This window comes from Acipenser ruthenus, chromosome 4, assembly GCF_902713425.1.
Source record: "Acipenser ruthenus chromosome 4, fAciRut3.2 maternal haplotype, whole genome shotgun sequence".
Lineage (NCBI taxonomy): Eukaryota > Metazoa > Chordata > Actinopteri > Acipenseriformes > Acipenseridae > Acipenser > Acipenser ruthenus.
Window position 1 is genome coordinate 68,569,254 of NC_081192.1, and position 19,458 is coordinate 68,588,711.

Consider the following 19,458-nt stretch of genomic DNA (forward strand, 5'->3'; position numbering starts at 1 on the left):
GACAAAATGCATGTTGGTTGTTCGCAAGTGGACAAAGTAACAAAACAGCCATGTCAGCGTGAAGGTTTCACTTCTGCAAGGAACATTTCTGTTTATTCGGTTTAACCATATTTCGGTTGATTGAGACACATCGCAGCAGGGATAAAGAAGTATTTGCTCGAATCAACATTTGGGCTGACGATTCATCTTGGGAGCCTGAACAGATGAAAGGGTGATCATGTGAACGTTTCTGCTTCTGGGGCATTGCACACGCACATTGTGTACTTGCTTCTGTCACCCAGGTCGACCCTGCTTCTTCAAAAAGCAGTGTGAAATTGCGTAGCCGACTCGCATGCCAGTGTGAAATTGGCTTTACTAAACCAAGTTATTTCTAAAAAAAAAAAAAAAACACACACCACACACACACCTCTCTACATCAAATTTAGCCATTAACTGGTTACACAGACATTCTCTAAACTGTCCCATTCCACAGCAACCCCAACCCACCTCAACCCAAACCCAACCTAACCCCTGTCCAAGCAGCAGTGACTCACAGTTTAGGAAGCCCAGCTGCAGCAGTGATGCCAGGGCGGTGAGGATCATAAACATTAGCAGGCCCCCTCTCCGGCCCATAAACCCCACTGCAGGGCACATGGCCAGACAGGAGGCCACTGCAATCCCCGCCATGGTGTAATAGTCTGCGTAGAAACTGCTGAGCATCATGTTGTGGATATCGCTGTTGTGTGAAACTGTAGTATTTTCCCACTTGTTTTTCATCATACTTCTGGCAAAGCAATGGTGGATCCCAAACCCAGTGAGCCTTTCGAGGAGAAAGAAACAATTCACAAATTAAAACACTGTGCCCAAGCAAGTAGCTTCTGATGTCATGTTATTTATTCTTTCCCTTGCTTTTTGTGATGTTTGCAATATGTCGAGTGGTTCTTGGTTCTATTGATCCAATTTTGAATTGTCATTAAAGTGGTTGCAGCTAACAAAATAATGCCTTAAGTAAACTCTGTTGTATAGATCTCAAATGTCAGATTTTGAAAGAAACACATCTGGTACTGCACTTGGTTAAAGAAACCTCTGTTTGGTATCAATGCTTTCATATAGTCATTTCAGCTGAAGTGTGAAATTCTCCCAACCCTTTCAATGGCTGCTTTCCTGCCAATAACCAAATCAGAAGCTTCTCCTATTGATTGACACGTTTTCAGCCAGTTACATGCCATGACCCAGAACACACTGTGGAGGTGAAATGGAAGTGCAAGTATAACATTTCCCGTAAAAAAGGGCAGAGGAAATTGAAACTAGTAACAGATATTATGATGTAAAATGAAAATAAATGTTTGCTACATGTGTTTCTTTCAAAAATGCACATTTGAGAAGTATGTAGCCAATTGAAGTGCTACGATTACTTTAAAAGTCTGTAAGCTTGTCTGAAAAATCCTAACTGCCTAGGGCTGAACAGACATTTCATTCCATTCCATGCATTAAACATGCCCATGACAGACCCTATATCTTTATGAAGAACTGCTTATGACTATATATTAAAAACTACCACACATGTGGCATCATTACCATTGGGATATTTCATTATTATTACTATAAGAAGAATCTCAGACAACCACACAAAGATAACTGCTTGAGAAGTAGTCCCCTAGTAAATGTCCAGATGTAAATCATTCATATATGTATATATTATTTGCTATACTGTATTCCCCAAATACTGTAACGTAAAAAGTTGCAAGGATTATATTTAATTGTATATCAAAAACATTTGTAGTAGTGGTCTAAACCTGTCAGTGCTTTATGGCCACCCATACATTCACAACAAGTGTTGCTTTATCCATTCATAAAAAGAAGCACAGCACACTTTAATATTAAGGCACTTAATATTAAAGACTATAGCTCTGGTGATGCTTTCTACAAGAATAGTAATAACCTTGCACATCTTCATTGCTGTTTCATTAAACTTATTAAGTGGAAAATAATTTTAATAAAGGTCATATACCTGTACTTGCTTCTACTACAGTTGCTGTTTTTGAAATTATCATCACACTTCTAAATGAGATCTTCTTTATATTAATATTCAAGCACAGTACCAACACAAATTATGGAAATAATAAATGATTTACTGCTAGACCTTATTGCCCATTTGTCCCTCACTCAGACCCTTTACTTATTAAATACTTTGATATATCTGAATTGATGACTGTTTTCTCTTAAATATGCAAATATTTGAATGAGAAATCTCACAAAGTATAATGGCAGCCTCCCCCATAATGTTCTCCTTTTTCTAGGAAAGCAGTACAGCTGGGGATAGAGAGTTTGTTGCTGGATTACCTCAGACTACTTGCTCAATAAATATATTGGTATCCATGGATAGATAATTGTCTCCTCAGATTATCAAAATCAAAACAAAGTCCTAAAACTGCAACAGTGCTTTCATAGAAAAAAGTTCACTAAAAGCTGTTTGGATGGTTATTTTTTCCACTGGTTAACCATATTGATCCCCAATACTGGGGGCAACAACATTTTATTTAAAAAAAAAAAAACATACAAAACAAAAACAACTAAACAATAATAAAAACAATGATGAAGTTTACTTACGAGTTTACACAGAGAACCAAGATGTTCTTCCATAGGTTTCTAGTCCCTACCACTTTTACGATACAAGTTTTCTTAGGTTTCTTAGTAAGTTCTCTTTCCAGTTCTGGAAGAAAAAAAAGGGGTTGACTCACATTTTTAAAAACTACAAAATACAGATGAAGGTGTAAGTATCAAATTACAGTCAAACCTGTAGCAAAAGCCACAGGTATACTGTCCAATGTGACACCTTTATAATACTGTATATGGTAGACCCTAACATTGATGTAATATAGCCTTTTGAAATGTCATTGTATCAGACAGCTTTCCAGTCAAATTAAAATGCAGCTATGCTACCGATTAAATTCTTATTTCAGCTATGCAAAAAATATAGTATAGGGTGCAAGCACATCTTCTGGGCTTGTGGCGAGCCACTTATTCTTCTTATAAGGGGAGTATTAGCTTATTATTATTTGTTTATTTAGCAGACACCTTATCCAAGGCGACTTACAGAGACTAGGGTGTGTGAACTATGCATCAGCTGCAGTCACTTATAACTACATCTCACCCGAAAGACGGAGCACAAGGAGGTTAAGTGACTTGCTCAGGATCACACAATGAGACAGTGGCCGAGTTGGGATTTGAACCGGGGACCTCCTGGTTACAAGCCTGTTTCTTTAACCACTGGACCACACAGCCTCCTTGTATTGTATAGCACCTTCCACAATATTTTATATGTTTGTTATAGCAGCAGGATTTAAAAGTTAATTTATCTATGAATACAGCTGTAATACTATCCTTAGAGATCGTTATGAGCAGGCTTGACTGCTTATACATGGGTCTAATATGTGTACAGAATCTGAGGTTTACAGAAATTCTCTGCATCTGATGGAGAAAAGTGCAACCCAAAATACTAAAGTATATTCCTAATTTTTCCATTTAGTTTACAGTATAAACTTTGGCACAGGAACAGCTATTTATCCAATATTTTTTTTTTAAAAGTTTAAATGTCAGACACTGCAGTCAACAAAATAAAAATAAAAAAAAAAAAGAATTGTATGAGTTCCAGACATAATAAGGATGACACTATTTGCAGGGTTTAACAAAATAATGACTGCAGAGCTTGGGCTAACAAAATGAAACACACCTGTGATACATGTCACTGGACATTCTATCACATGACATTTGTAAGGCAAAGAACATGCATGTCATGTATTCTGAAATGTACAGGCCGACTCTGCACTTTATTGCTCTTCTTATGGTATTTTTGGTGATATTGGCCCTGATCTGTTCCACCTCTTTTTGTTTTCAAACTCTGACAGGAATGAATAAATCAGCTATTTACAGACTCTGCCTATGGCCATGACTCACTACTCATGTGAAAGTTAAGGATCAGAGAGGTTTCCATGGAAACTACTCATCCTCAACTCACCTAAAAAGATAACACACACACAGCAACAGAAACAGACTGCATAGCTCACAGGGGTGCCAACACTATTACCCATTTCCCATTATAGTTACCCTTTATTAAACCATAACTAAATAAGGCTTACTGTTAAAAAATGATCTTGTTATACTGAACTTGGTGCAGTATCTATGAATGCAAAACAGGTGCAACCTTCCACCTTTAATGAGAAATTATCTGGAAGGCTTTCTTTTAATAATAATTTGTTAAAGAAATGTGCATTGTTTCCTGGTTTGCTCAGTGTAAATCCCTATTGATATCTAGCAACTGTAAAAAGTAGTCCTGTACAACAATTTACATCTGGGTTTGACTTGAAATCACATTTTCGTGTCGTGGACATACATTTATGTGTTAAATATATAATGACAAGTTTATTAAAATAATTAGTTTTTTAAACCAATATTCTCTTTTTTTATGTTGTAACTAAAGGATTAGATATCCCAGAAATGTACAGTAATTAGTATCAGATGCCATGTATCAGATAGACTGATCAGATAGAGATGATGTCACATTAAAGAATAGCTATGCTATTTAACTGTTCCTATTTAACCATGTATCATAAAAAGACACAAGCACCTGGGGTAATCACAACAGATGGCAAGTATTAAAGGCAAGCTCGCTGGCAAAGGCTCTGATCCATCAAATAAATCCGCAGACCACATCATTTATGGACAACGTTTCCTATACAAATAATGGCAAATACACCTATCTGTAAAAAAAAAAAAAAAAATACCATGTATTGCGACTCAAGGTCTCCACACGCCAGGTGAGATTTTTTAATTGGCGACGAGACACTTTCGCAGCGACATGACCACACACCAGGTTTGAAAACTGCCAGATCTATACAACTATTCAAAATTGCTATTGACAAAACTATGATCAAGACTGGTACATATTCATCAACGTGATGTAGTAATTATGAGTGTCTTCTCTGACGGTATTTCAACATATATGAAAATAAATCATACATACCAGGCTTATCCAGTTCCTTCGAAATGGACTCCCATATAGTGTCTTTCAAATCTGTATCTTTATAATTTTGATGCCGTTTGTCATAAAGCTCTGGGTATTTTTTCCAATGACAAGTATTATTGTTTCCTCCATCATTTTGGATACTGCTTCACCCTGCTGGACCACACGCATTGAAGCTGTTCTCTGATTGCTCAATGCCCTAGTTGACATGCGTCAAACGGCTAAAATTAGGATTCCATCCTATTTATTTTGCGCCGCTCCAGTGCCGTCGTGGTGCCGCTCCTGCGTCGCCTGTCGCGTCGCGTGTGGTGTGAAATATACTTATCAGAAGTATAGGTTCTATTCATTTTGACACATCGCTGCACAGTTACGCTTGCCGCTTCGCGTCTGATGGGTAGCAGCATTTACACTGGTGAAGGTGGAGGCTGCACTTAAAGGGGTTCAAACCAAGGCTTTTTAAATCTTGTATAACATTCTCACAAGTCTCTGATGGCTTTTCTATACATGGTTTAGTCCCCACCACCCTCCCACTTTGACCCCATTTTACCTACACTGTTTATTAACAGACTGTACAACAGGTATTGGGGCCCTACCTTAAACTTCCTTTGCAGCACACAGGATCAATACAATGTGGTTACAAGAAACATGTTCTCCACCAGAGTCAAAGTGACAACAAAGTTAAGCAATTTTTTACTCCTTCAAATGTCTCTTGATTTATTGAACATGACTCAGTAATTATGTGTGTTTTAATGGTTTGTTGAGGAGTTAAATATGATCAGAAACAAAACTAAAAGAATGACCTCACTCATCAAGCTATGATCCCTGATCAAGAGCAAAGCCCAGAAAGCTGAGGTAATGCTTATTTACTCAAAAAGATTGTTGCTGTTACCAAGCCAGAGGTCAGCTTTTTGGCATGTTTGTTTTGTCATTGTTTTTTTTCTAAGACAAAATAAATATTGCTGCATTTGTTTTTTTTTATTATTATTTATTGGACAGTCCAAAAAATACTACTAGAATGTTTGTTATTATTTTTTAAACATATATATGGTTATGTCAGGAAAACTTACAGCATGCACAGACAACTCCGGTCATGAAGGGCCATTCCACATTAATTCTAATGAAATAGGTTTAATTGGTTCAATTAAAAAAAAATGTACATGTTAGGTACACCCGAGAAGGCTACAGGTGCCCATCCAGGATGTAGTAAAAGCCAGTATCTCAGAAGCATTAGGTCTTTATCATTCTGAAACTAATAAGACACATGACCATGACAAGGCAGCCACATTAGGTCACAGGTAAAAGTATAAACCAGCGCTGCTTTTAAAATTACTTCTGTCGCATGGAAAAAAAATAGTTTAACCATGACCTTATCTTTTTGGCTCAATAGATCCTCAAAATTACTCAATAGATCATCAATAGAGAACTTATTTACAGGGGAATGAACACATGATGTTAACTAAAAAATAGCCTCTTAATCATACATAAACCTTGGATTTCTGACCACGATCAATACAATGAAAAAGTTGTAATACAATGTAAGCAATTGACAAAAACCTACCACCTTATATTTGTGGACATCTAACACCACCTCACAAATGTAGTTAGTATCATGAGCTTGCATGAGTAGGTGTAACAGGGGGAGATCTGTGCTGACTGTCTGGCGCATGTATGGTTCTGCAGGAAGAAGGCAGCAGCCTCGTAAGATTTGCCTATCAATCATGGCAATGAAAATGAGAGGTTGGGTGAAAGTGTGTTGTCTTTCCCTCTCTCCGAGTGGTTGAGATGCGGGCCTTTTGGGGGGGGGGGGGGGGGATACGTACCCACGGGAACGTGTGTGGTTAGAAATGGAAATCTGGCCACCCTGTGTATAGTGAATAGCAGAGTGTAGGTTGGAGACCTGAGCTGACCAGTTTAGCGGCAGTGGGGGAACACTGCATAAGCAGCACCTTTTGTTTGTAGTTTTATTATTGTGTTTTATTTTCGCCTTTGATTATGGAATATTATTTTTAACACTGTTTACCTGTGTTGGTATCCCTGTGGTCCTGATTACCGTTGTCGGTATTCAGGCCACAGACAACAGCGTCCTCTGCGGGGCAAAATAAATCAGTGCGCCTGATTGGCATTTCAAATAAAGGTTCTGTCTCCTGTGTGTCAATGAAATGCCCACCACCCTTCAACAGTAGGTTATTTATTTTTTCCCTTACCAGGCATGATCCCCTTAACGTCAGTCTCGGAATCCACTCTGTTCTTTTTGTTGATTTGGAGAATTAAGCTTTTTGCCTTCTCATACTGCTGTGTGGCCAGAAGCCAGCGCAGAGATTCTGGGAAAATGCTATTGTAGAAAAAAAAGATACATCAAAACATGTATTAACAAAAAAAAAAAAAGTGAGATTTTTTTCTTATTTTCTACCCCCATTGAGTTTTTTTTTTTTTTCTAGGGTAGTCTTCTGTAGCAAGAGCAAATAACTGAAACACAGGCCAACATTTTCATTATCCTTTATGTTTGATTAAACAGTTTTTGAGAAAGTTGAGCAATGATGGCCATTACAGCTTTTCGTTCAAGCATAATGCTGAGAAACGGAACACAGTTCTCTTTCTTTTACATTAGGGCACCCAGCAAATGACATGTATCTCCCATTGCTTTTGAATATCGGATGTATTAAAAGCAAGGTTTTTATACAACTATTACTGTACATGTACAGTATTCATTTCGTACATCGTGAGTATATACTGGAGAACAAGAGGTATTACATCTGGTTCTTATTGACTGGATGTCTAAAGTGAGCACAGGATGTACCAACAATAATCTGATAGAGTGATTCATAACTTAAAAGAACAAATCTTTCATTAATGCATCACATATGCCCAAACAACACAGAGACAGGTTGCTGCAGCTCTGCTGAAATCTCAAGCAGCTCAAAATGACATCCCTACTAAAGGTTTGCCAACATCAGTTTGCACAGAACTTGCAACTGTCTGTGCTTTCCCCACATACATGTAGTGTTTTATCATGTTTTCTGAACTACATGCTTGTATATAATTAACTGCATTTATATTGTTTAATACATTTTGTTTTTACATTGCAGGTATTGATAATGAAATAAAGTGCATAAATGACCAATAATTATCATGGTTTCCTAAAAGTGTTACAAGGAATAACTAAAAGTGGTTTCCAGTTGTTCTTACCATATAAAGGAGATCATGATAATGAAGGGACAGATGATAACTGCCTGTAGAATTTGCCAGTCCCTGCAGAGGGCAGCCAGGCCTGGTAAAAGAAGCTGACCCAGCAATGCAATGAAGCTCGCCACCATGGTCACCATAAACCGGTTTCCTGGATCGCACATCTCAATCCCTGAAAAAAGAAAAAAAAAATAGCACACTTATTAAAAACATGCAGCTTTGAATATATTACTGGATTCATTATCACCACAATTTAAACATAGCAACACAATAGGAAAATCTACCTGAAACTTTTTTTGTGCACCACTAATTTGACCTAATTTCCCTAAAGAGTAATTGGTTTCTATTTGCAATTTACTGGATATTATATAAAAGAGTTGTACTATGTGTCCTTAATTAATATAATTCTTAAATGCTAAAACAAAATAAACCACACACACAGTAGATGCCAGCTATTAGCAACCCTGATAAGAGACAACTTTTGGTTATTAACAACATTTTCCCAGGAACCAATCCCGTCCCATAGATTTTAATGTTAATGGAATTCTGATATTAGCAACTGCACATCGCTTATTGACACTTTATTACTAGTTGCCAGTGCTACAGAGCGCACTTGCATGATTTATGCACATACTTCATGCAGTTTCTATAACACACTGACTTCACAACTGCGTATTTCTGGCGGACTGAGGCAGAATCGTGAAACTGGCTACGAAGCTGCACGCAAAATTGAGATGGGTTTACAGCGGGAGGTGGTAATAAGCAGACAACGTTGTTCAATTTCTTATTTTAAAAGTGTGTTCTTTAGAATTGATTGCAAGTACAACAGATATTTTTTGTTTGCTTTACTCATTGTAAGGGCAATTGTAGTACGTTGTTGTGTAGTACTATTTAAGCCTACTCCCTTTATTGTTTTGTTTTACACACACATGCGAAGTAAACAGTTCTGTGTTTGGCTATTTCGTGTTTCTCATGTTCATTTGGTAACACTAACATTTAAAACACATGTATTTCAGTGCCATATTTGTACAGCTAAAGTATATATCGTTGTTCCATATAAATACACTTGAAAACGGGGGCTTTTCGCTTATTGGCAACTTTAGGTTAATGACAACTTTTTGCTGGGAAATGCTAGAACAGAAATGGAACTAAATGATACCAGGAAAAGGATCAAATCTGTTCCTGTTCCACATCGAACAAGCTGAATGTGTCAGTCTGTCTGCCTCACGAAATTCCGCCTTAACTAACGGATGGTCAAAATTCAGTATTTAAAAAAAAATAAAAATACATGCTTTTGGGATTTTAATTTGTTAAGTGTGTTAATAGAATTATGTTTTCGCTTATGAGTTAACAAATGCATTTGTACTGTGGGCTAGGTTTTGAAATGAACATTTTTTTTTTTATAGAAACGATTTCATACTAACTTAAAAATCCAATTGATGCCTATGATTAATACATTTTGTGACTAATTTGAAGCCATGTTAACTCAAATCGAGTTATTAATCAAATTGATTAATCTTGTTACATAATTGATTTATTAATGTTTGGATATATTGTTACTTGATTGAATACGGTCTTGGTCATTATATATATATATATATATATATATATATATATATATATATATAAACAAAACAAAGGTTGTTCTGCAGCAGTGCTGTGAGTTTTTTTTTCTTCTTTTTTGGGGGGAGGGAGGGGGTGGGGGTCTACTCCACAGTCTTGCAGCAGGGCCCAGTAAACACTGGAATGTCCCGACATCAATAAAGCAACTATAATTATATTTTAATATTTCACAAATTTAAATAATATGATCAAACATGATGTTGATTAGTTTATTCACTTTGTGCCCACAGGGCCAGCACAGGTACATCTCAATAGTGAAGCACTAATACACAGAGAGACGTAAGTAGACCATACTGAATAATAAACAATACAACAACCCGGAGAGGCTTGACTATGACACAATGGAATCCGTAAGGGCATTCCATAACCCCAAGGCTGTACCAAAGAACGAACAACAACACAACTGAAGAGATAAGGACTGATGGTCAGAGGAGCTCTGTGGAGACCTCTCAGCCCAGGTTTTTACAAGCACAGACTGACAGAGGTAGAACACAGTGAAAGCAGAACCTTATAGACGTGAACAAGAATAAAACAGGACCTTCTGCCACTTAATGGATTAAGAGAAGAACGACTAAGAAGGTTATCATGAGTAGAATCCCAATTCCAGTCATTCAATACAATCCTACAAACACATTTTTGCACAGACTCAAGCTTCTTAATATTGGATTTTTTAAATACAATACAACAGTTATACTCTAAAATAGTCTTACCAAACTTGTAAAGAGGTAAAACAACATTTGGAGGGGCCTCTCTAAAGGGACGAAAAAATAAACCCCAAGATTCTTCTCGCTTTGTCGCAAACATAAATCAGCATGGTGTGACCAGAGCAAGTTATCAGATACCCAAACGCCCAGGAGCGTACAATGAGTGACTCTCTCAATTGGGACTCAAAACAACCCTTGAAAACAAGATGACATTTTTTTTTTGTTTCATTAAATCTATAAATGTCTAAGATGTGGGAATGTTTTTTTCCTCTTGTACTGTCTATTTGGATCCTTTTTGCTGTTGCTCTACTTTTTATGGAAAACCAATATTGAAACATTTGGCTATCGATCAAGAAGGTTGATTGCTTTCATATGGGCTCATTACGCCACCCATCACAAATCACATTTATCAGAGGAACTAAGCTTTATCTTCACTTTAACGATGGCAGAGCTTGAGTCCAAATTGCTGCTACCAATGTATACCTACCATACAATAAAGACCAAAGACAACCATACTACCACCAGCTACAATGGTAAGCAAAAAGCATTCCTTACTCCAGGAGTAAGAAGTACAGTATCATAGTATGTGTATTACTTAACCATTTATTCTTCTTAACCCTTTAAACATGATAATACTGAAGTGTCTTTCTGGGCCAGTGATCAGGTAAATACAATAAAAAAAACACTTCAATTTAATGACTTACTGGGCCACCATGCTTTGATGTACAGTTTGGAACACATATCATTGCATTGGGGAGTGATTGAATTTAATTCAGTTTCAGCAGCACGCAGAAAGAACAAATTATGCATTTAACATTACATTAAATGCATAATCTCAAATTATTATGCATATAACATTTATATTTCAGAAGGCGATGTGATTGAATTCCTTTTCATTTAGAATTATAAAAAAAAAAAAACAGAAAAAAAAAATACTTCTCTCGTGCATGTTGGAAACTATGAGTACAAGTGTGACTAAGGTCCTCTCAGATGCCTCTCGCTTAATTGAGACAGCCGCTTATTTCGGGATATTAAAACACTCTAGGGAATTTAATTTCAAGATGGCAAGACGATTAGAGGAGTCATTGTTTTCAGAAAACTGACGTCCGTTTCTGGTGAATCAGAATTTTCTGACAGTGATTCATTTATATAATATAGGTATTCTTAGTATTATTTCTTTCTGAAATAAATGTTCCGTTCTAAACAATAGCTTGTATTTTGCTCAGGTAACAGAATAAAATGTTTTGTACCTTTATCTCTAGAAACCCCAAAATCAACTGAATACATTTTTTAACTGAAAAATATCCAGGTTTTTTTTCCTGTAAAAAGTATTTTTAGTTCCTGAAGTATCGTATAATATTCTCTAGAGTGTCATGAACAAACAAATACCAAAGATAGAAAGGCAGTCAGCTAAAACCGAGTAAAGACAAAAGAATCTCAATCACAGGTGAAACAAACATCAATATTTTAACAAAACTTTCAGTTAGTATTGTAAGGTCCCTCGGGTCACAGAATATGTTTTTATACATGTATCTTTGAAAACACTAAGCAGAATACATAATAAAATTAAAAAGTACTTAATGTTTAAAAATAAATAATAAAAAATACTAAATAGTGTTGACAAAAAAAGAGGTGGTTTTGTGGTTTCTGAATCTTCTCCAAAGTGTGCTGAAAAAAGGACACCAATTCCAAGATGCTACTGTAGAAAATAGATTTTTAGTGTATTTTTATAGGAAGAGAGTCAACTACAGCCAAATAAACCCTGGTTGGGGGAGCATCCCACTGAAAAACACTTGATTCCTAAAGGGTTGAACATAAAATCAGCCACAATCAATCTTATTGCTAGTTTATCCACTCCAGTTTTTACTTTGAGCTTAATTAAACACATCTAGCAGCTGGTTACCTACAAACAGTGGCTATTAAAGCTAATTATGCCAACTAAAAAACCTGTAATGGTTCAAACTGCTATGCAACTGGCGTCTTATTGGCATCCCTGGTGTACAGTTAGTATGAAAAGAGACACCTTTCGAAACCTTGGAACCATATCAACGTTCATGAAGAACAGTGTTAGCGGTGCCTATTATTTCTCAGACAGACCACATGGTACAGTATCTTTTTTTTATCCTATTTTAGAACTACCATGATACAAGTACGTCTATGGAGGTTGTTTTTACTGCCTTCCCCCATGGTAGTCATTCCAACATAGTCTACAATAATCTTCAGAAAACCAAAAGAAAATAAAAGATAAGGAAGACAACTGTTTAATTGAAAGCATGCATGCAATTCTTTTAGAATCATTGAATTCTTAGTACTGTGTGAGAGCACTCCCACTGCACAATATTTGGAAGATTATGAGGTTTTATCTAATGGAACATTTTGATCACTCAAGTACATCTTACAGTAGATAAACACCACGATAAACACAAATACTGATCTTCCTTTGTATATGGTGATGGTGCTGTGGTCTGTTGTCATGGAAATGAAAAAAGAAACAGTCACGACTGATCTTCCCTGAGGGAAGTCGCACTACTAATTTCACACAGATTCAAACTCGCAGTGACTCACAGGTGACAAGTTATTCCATCTACAAAACAGCACAGCAAAGAACAGCTGCCAATTCATGACCCTTCTCCCACAGAATGAGTTATATTAAAAAAAACAGTAGGTTACAAATGAAATTAATTTGAGAGAGATTTAGTTTAAATGCTTTATCAAAAAATGTACCTACATTGTGTGTGTGTGTGTGTGTGTGTGTGTGTATATACGGCACTCTACATTTATTTAGATCACACAAACAAACTGCATCCACAGAATATAAATTTCTATGGAAATTGTTGCTGTAAAACGAGACTGCTGATGAATAACAGACAGCAGATGGTTCCCCCATTGTTTGGTATTGCATGAAAGCAAAGTAGCATTCCCTGTGTGACGCCAGAGAAGGAAGGATGAGAGCTGGGTTTGCATACAGGCAGAAATCAGTACCACCTTATTAATTTCTGAAGATTTTAGGTCACATTGGATGAGGGTAGTAAACTACCTTTTGCCTCCATGCCTTATATTTGTACTATACTGGGCTCAGGACCTACAGGACTAGTCTGTTTTTCCTTACTAATTACCAATAGAATTTATCACTTTAGCTGTTACTCCATTCAAGTGCAACTAATCACTCTTTTACAAGGTTACCGTGGTTCATTGTTTACCATATTTTAATCCATACATTTTTGCACATGCCTTATCTCTCCAATCACTTTAATCCCTTTAAAAGTTACTCTGCTTACCAAAGTCACCTCCAGCAAACTGGTTTAACATTACCTGGGCTCGAAATTAATGGCAGTCATGCGGCAATTGTCGTGGACGCCCTTCTCAATTGCCACAATGCCCATCAAAATATGCCTATTCATGGCAATTATGGCAGCAATGCCCTTTCTGCTACAGGAAGTATTGTTGTAATCTTTAAAAAGAAACCACCTACCGGGTCTATAAAAAAGACAAGGCCCGTTGCTTAAGGAAATGAAGCTCTTTATTTGGCAGCAATCCTGATCCCCAGTTTCACTGTCTGATCAGACCATCTGTAGAAAGGTACTCCCCTACAGCAATGTTGCTAAGAGACAGCAACCCAAGCAGAGAGAATGGCTTCTACAGCAGTGGGCTTAGGGAGCTCAGCCCATACACACAGTGCCAGGTTTATACACATTGTCGTCTTTTTTCATTACCGGTAATATTTAGATAAGATTTTACCAGAGCCAAGTCAAATTTGGTTTTCTTGGGACATGTTTATCTTGTACAGCAGACCAGGACACCAACAGAGAAATAAAAACTGTTCTGAGAACCAAGTGGTAATGCCTGGGGTCGAGTGCATCATTATGACGCAATTGGCACAGGCTTTGTAGTAAGTACTGTACAAATACTTTTTTTTTTACTGCAGGTAATCATTTTATATTAAATACTAAGTGATTTTCAGAATTGCTTTTGGCATTGAAGCAAGGTGACAGTTGTGTCTTTTTCATAACAGTCCTAGCTTTACTTTTTTACACATTGTTTAATAATGCAGTTTTGTTCTAAAATTTGAAATAATCTATAAATTGTTCACTAGTGTATAGTGTGCATGCACAGAGGAAACATGGGGAAATCTCTGAAGCAAGGAACAGCTGGAGTAAAATGACTATGTTGTGTATTACCATCACTCCCTGACAGATTGAGAGTCAATCCAGGTGTAACAATGTAAATACAATATATGCTTCTATCTGTTTACATGGAATCTGGGTGTGGAGGAAATGCTTCATTTATACATTTGTAACGTAGCACTCCACCCTGCGTATGCAACAAGTCTTTACTTGCTAGTGAATTCTAGCAACAGCAATACTGCATCAATTTGAACTTGCTCTGCAGTAAAACAACACAGAGAAATCTGAAAATTGAAAAAACTTTGTCTTCCACTATAGTAAAATTAGTACCTTTACACCCTGGAGTGAAAGCACAAACTTACTTCACCTTTACTATCTCTGAAAAACAGATATAGAATATTTGGTATCCCTTTACAGAGAATGCATACCCAAGTAATATCTTGGTAATAACTCAGTCAGCTCTTAGACAGTAAACCTACAAGAGCATGAAACTACTCGTTACTATAACGGTTATCATAATGTTACTAGAAGGGTGATAGTTTAACATGGCAAATCACACCAAATGTACACTCCCAAATGATGACCTCTCATCCAGAACTCCGCTGCCCGCCTGGTGTTCTCTCTGCCTCGCTTTGTCCACGCTACTCCACTACTCCGCTTGCTCCACTGGCTCCCGATCACTGCTCGCATCCAGTTCAAGACTCTTGTACTAGCCTACAGATGCCTTGACCAGACTGCACCCAGCTACCTCCAGACCCTCATCTCTCCCTACACCCCCACTCGACCTCTCCGCTCCGCCTGCACTAGAAGACTAGCTCTACCACCGCTACGCTCCCCTGCCTCCAGAGCCCGCTCCTTCTCCACCCTTGCTCTGCAGTGGTGGAATGACCTTCCTACAGATGTCAGGACTGCCCAGTCCCTGACCACATTCCGGCGCCTCCTTAAGACTCACCTCTTCAAACAGCACCTGTAGAACTCCTCTGTTTGTATCCTGGGACACTATTACCCTTCATGTAAATGTGCTTTATTTTGCTCTTATCTGCCCCCTATTTTACTGCATTTAATCCTGTACTTCAGAATACTGTAATCTGCCAAGTGTTTAACCTGTAGTACTTTGTATTTAATCACATCCTGATGTAACTATCACTATTTAATCATATCCTGATGTAACTATCACTATTACCTGCTGTATTATTGAATTGTGGTTTGTCACACTTGCACCTTGCTTGAACAAAAGTTATTGTATTTCTTGCTCTTATTGTATTACTTGTATTGTAACACTTGAAATCTATTTGCTTACGATTGTAAGTCGCCCTGGATAATGGCGTCTGCTAAGAAATAAATAATAATAATAATAATAATAATAATTTTGAATTGCACCAGGAAACAAACTCCCTCCATTTACCTGTATAGGTTTGAAAGGTGGATGGTTTTCTTGAAGCAAGTAAGAGGTTTACCACTTGTTCAGATAGCCCCCTATCCTTCAAATTGTTGCCATTCAATCTCTAAGCAGCAAGTTGAAAGAGTGCTGGATTGTGGTGTAGTATCCTCCCCCTGTTCTGAGATAACAGGTTCAATGGTAAGTGCACGGGTCCTGCCACGGTCAGTTCCAGAATCTCTGAGAACTAGCACCTCTTGGGCCAATAAGGAGCTACTAATATAAGACTGGCCCTGGTCTCTTCATACCTTCCCGAGTACCTCTGGGATTAGTGGTAGGGGCGGGTATGCGTACATCAGGTTTTTTTGGGGGTGACCACCTGCCCTGGACCTGAGCGTCCGATAGGTGTGCTTCCCACCCCAACAGGGAGGCGTCTGTATACAGACGGAGAGTAGGAGGATGTGGGGATAGCGGCATTCCCATACCTATCTGTGGTGAAAGCTGCCACCATCTGGCTTCTGTGGCTGCCCTTGGAGAGACCTTGATGTGCTGGGAGTCTGGCAGGGTGGGGTTCCTCTTACTAGGGAGTCTGATGCTGCCATGTGTCCCAGATACTGCTGATAGGAGTGTGCTGATGGTCTGGCTCCTATTTTGAAATGGTTTGCCATGTGTCAAATTGTGGCGGCTCTGTTATCTATAAGGTACACTCTTCCAGAGATTGTATTGAACTGTGCTCCCAGGAAGATCAGAAACTGTGTTGGGATGAGAGACGACTTCTTTGTTGTTCAGTAAGCCAAAATCCTGAAAGGTGGAGCACCTTGTCTCTGTGTTCCAAAGCTTTTTCTCTGGAGGGAGCCCTGACCAGCCAGTCATCTATGTAAGGGTAAACACGGATACCCATGCCGCAGAGATGTGCTGTTACCACAGCCATTACCTTGGTGAATACCCTGGGGGCTGTGGAGATCCCAGAAGGAAGCACTTTGAACTGGAACTGATGGTTCTTGATGGAGAACCGGAGATATGTTCTGTATTCTTTGTGTATGGGAAGATGGAAGTAGGCATCCTTCAGATCTATAGAAAATCAGCCAGTCCCCTGGTTGAACTGCCTTGATGACAATGGCTAGTGATACCATCTTTCTGATGGAATAAAAGTGTTCAGGTTCCCAAGGTCTAAAATAGGCCTGAATTTCCCATTTTTCTTTTGGATCAGAAAGTATCTGGAGTAATGGCCCTGGGTCTGTGAAGATAAGGGGCAGCAGTTTGGAGTAGTGGTTAGGGCTCTGGACTTTTAACCAGAAGATTGTGGGTTCAATCCCCAGTGGGGGACACTGCTGTTGTACCCTTGAGCAAGGTACTTTACCTAGATTGCTCCAGTAAAAACCCAACTGTATAAATGGGTAATTGTATGTAAAAATAATGTGATATCTGTATAATGTGAAATAATGTGATATCTTGTAACAATTGTAAGTCGCCCTGGATAAGGGCGTCTGCTAAGAAATAAATAATAATAATAATAATAATAATAATAATAATAATAATAATAATAATAATAATAAGGGGACCTCTTCTATGACATGGGAATGCAGCATAGTTTTTTTTTTGTTTGTTTTTTCTTCTGGAACAAAAATGACAAAGCAGTAAGTGAAATGCAAACTAGTCCTTACCCAAGCATACGCAGGAGAAATTTGGACAACGGCTTGGAGGAACACGTATTTGGCGCCAATGAGGATTACAAAAAGGATCACTGGGAAAGGATCTGGTTCTTTCTCCTGACCCAAGCAACATGGAGACCAGGAGTTCACGTTGTGTTGAGTTCATCATACGAGGTAAGAAACTAATTTACCATATTCAAGCGAGTACCTTATGCATGTTACCAGGGATAACAGACTCTTTTTTGTCAGATTGCAAGCTTCAGTAATATAAGTTCCATTAAAATGCATAATCTTTTTTTTTTTTTTTTTTTTCTTGGATGATACCCACGGTCAAACTGGAACTAGAAAATCAATTAATACAACTATTTACACATTATGAACAGGGATGGAAGTAAGACTCCCATTGCACAGCAGTTTGATCCATTCCTGGTTTCACTACGAGTTTAAAATCAGACACACCTGAGCTTGTTACCTATTTGCTGTTGCAAATCAAGCTTGCATGAAAACTTGGAATGGATGAAACTGCTATGCAGTATGAATTTTCCATCCCTGAGGAAGCCGAAACCAAAGCGTTTGCTTTAATCATGCGGAAAACAAAGTCACATGACCCACAAGGAGTTTCCATTCCACAGAAAATATAAAGTCACCATTACTATTTTCCAGATAAAAAGGAGAAGTGTTAAGTCATTAGGTACTTTCTATTGTGTGGCATTTTTTCCCCTTAACCCGTCCCAGTAGAACCCACTTGTTAGTTTTAAATTTTTTGTCCAACACATCACAGCCTTTAAGCATGGATTTAACTTTTTATTTTTTTTAAAATATGAATGTATTATTACTGCTGGAACATAAAACAGAGCCTCCCACTTGCTTCAAAACACCAGAATTACCAGCTCTGTTGAAAAGCTGCTGCAGTCATACTGGCTCAGCTGTTCACAATAACACTGACTGTTACAAAGTTCCCTTTGTTGTAGGGTGTGTGGTAAATAAGGAAAATAAACTGCTTGCATCAGAAACAAACACATATAGTCTCCACAACATAGATAAATCTAAGAGTTGCATAAACAGGTTTTTCTCAGACTTTGCACATAAACAGCATGAAAGCAGAAGTTGCTGTAAAAAACAGATTGAAAAGGCTCCCTATTAGCTCAGAAAATCAGTTGACCCTAGTGTCAGCACTTCTGAGCTTGTAACAAAAGACAAAAACTTTGAAAGGAAAAAAAGGTTATTTGAACTGTATCAATTTAAGCATACATATAGCTTACATTAGTGAAGTCTTTTATATATATATATATATATATATATATATATATATATATATATATATATATATATATATATATATATATTATAGAAGTATTTATATTTGACAAAAGCATTTGTTTATATAAATGTTTAAGTACATTTTTTGTTCAAAATGTTGGCTACTTTAATAAATTACTTTTGATATACTTTTATTTTTAATTCATGCATGGGAATAATTATTATACTAGTCATGGATCTTACATTTGGACAATATGAGAATGACAGTTAGGTTTACAATGGGCTATCTACAATTTTAGGACATGACTCTCTGAATCCTCAAGTTATATTTGAATTGCTGTGTAGCTTTGTAAATGAATGGCTTCCTTCTCATTAAATTCTAGCTGGCTCATCTGCCTCTGATGGGTGGTCACTGTTTGGATGAGACCATTCACCGCATGCCGCAAGCAGTGCTGTTGAATAGAGTGGCCTGCGAACTGAATTGGGCAGGTTGTGGCAGCAAGAAAAGTTTTCAGCAGACCAAGCTTCAGGA

General features: G+C 37.6%; 1 protein-coding gene across 5 annotated transcripts in view; it reads right to left on the reverse strand.

The window, feature by feature from the left end:
• LOC117400479 (solute carrier family 22 member 23) overlaps window positions 1–19,458 on the reverse strand; it is a 76,432-nt gene that overhangs the window by 15,354 nt on the left and 41,620 nt on the right. For all 5 annotated transcript variants that reach the window (XM_059022695.1, XM_059022697.1, XM_059022699.1 and 2 more), the window contains 4 exons: window positions 8,189–8,357; window positions 7,207–7,334; window positions 2,590–2,692; window positions 534–799 (listed from right to left, as the gene is read on the reverse strand). In XM_059022695.1, the coding sequence (XP_058878678.1) occupies window positions 534–799; window positions 2,590–2,692; window positions 7,207–7,334; window positions 8,189–8,357 (666 nt within the window). The remainder of the gene's footprint in view (window positions 1–533; window positions 800–2,589; window positions 2,693–7,206; window positions 7,335–8,188; window positions 8,358–19,458) is intronic.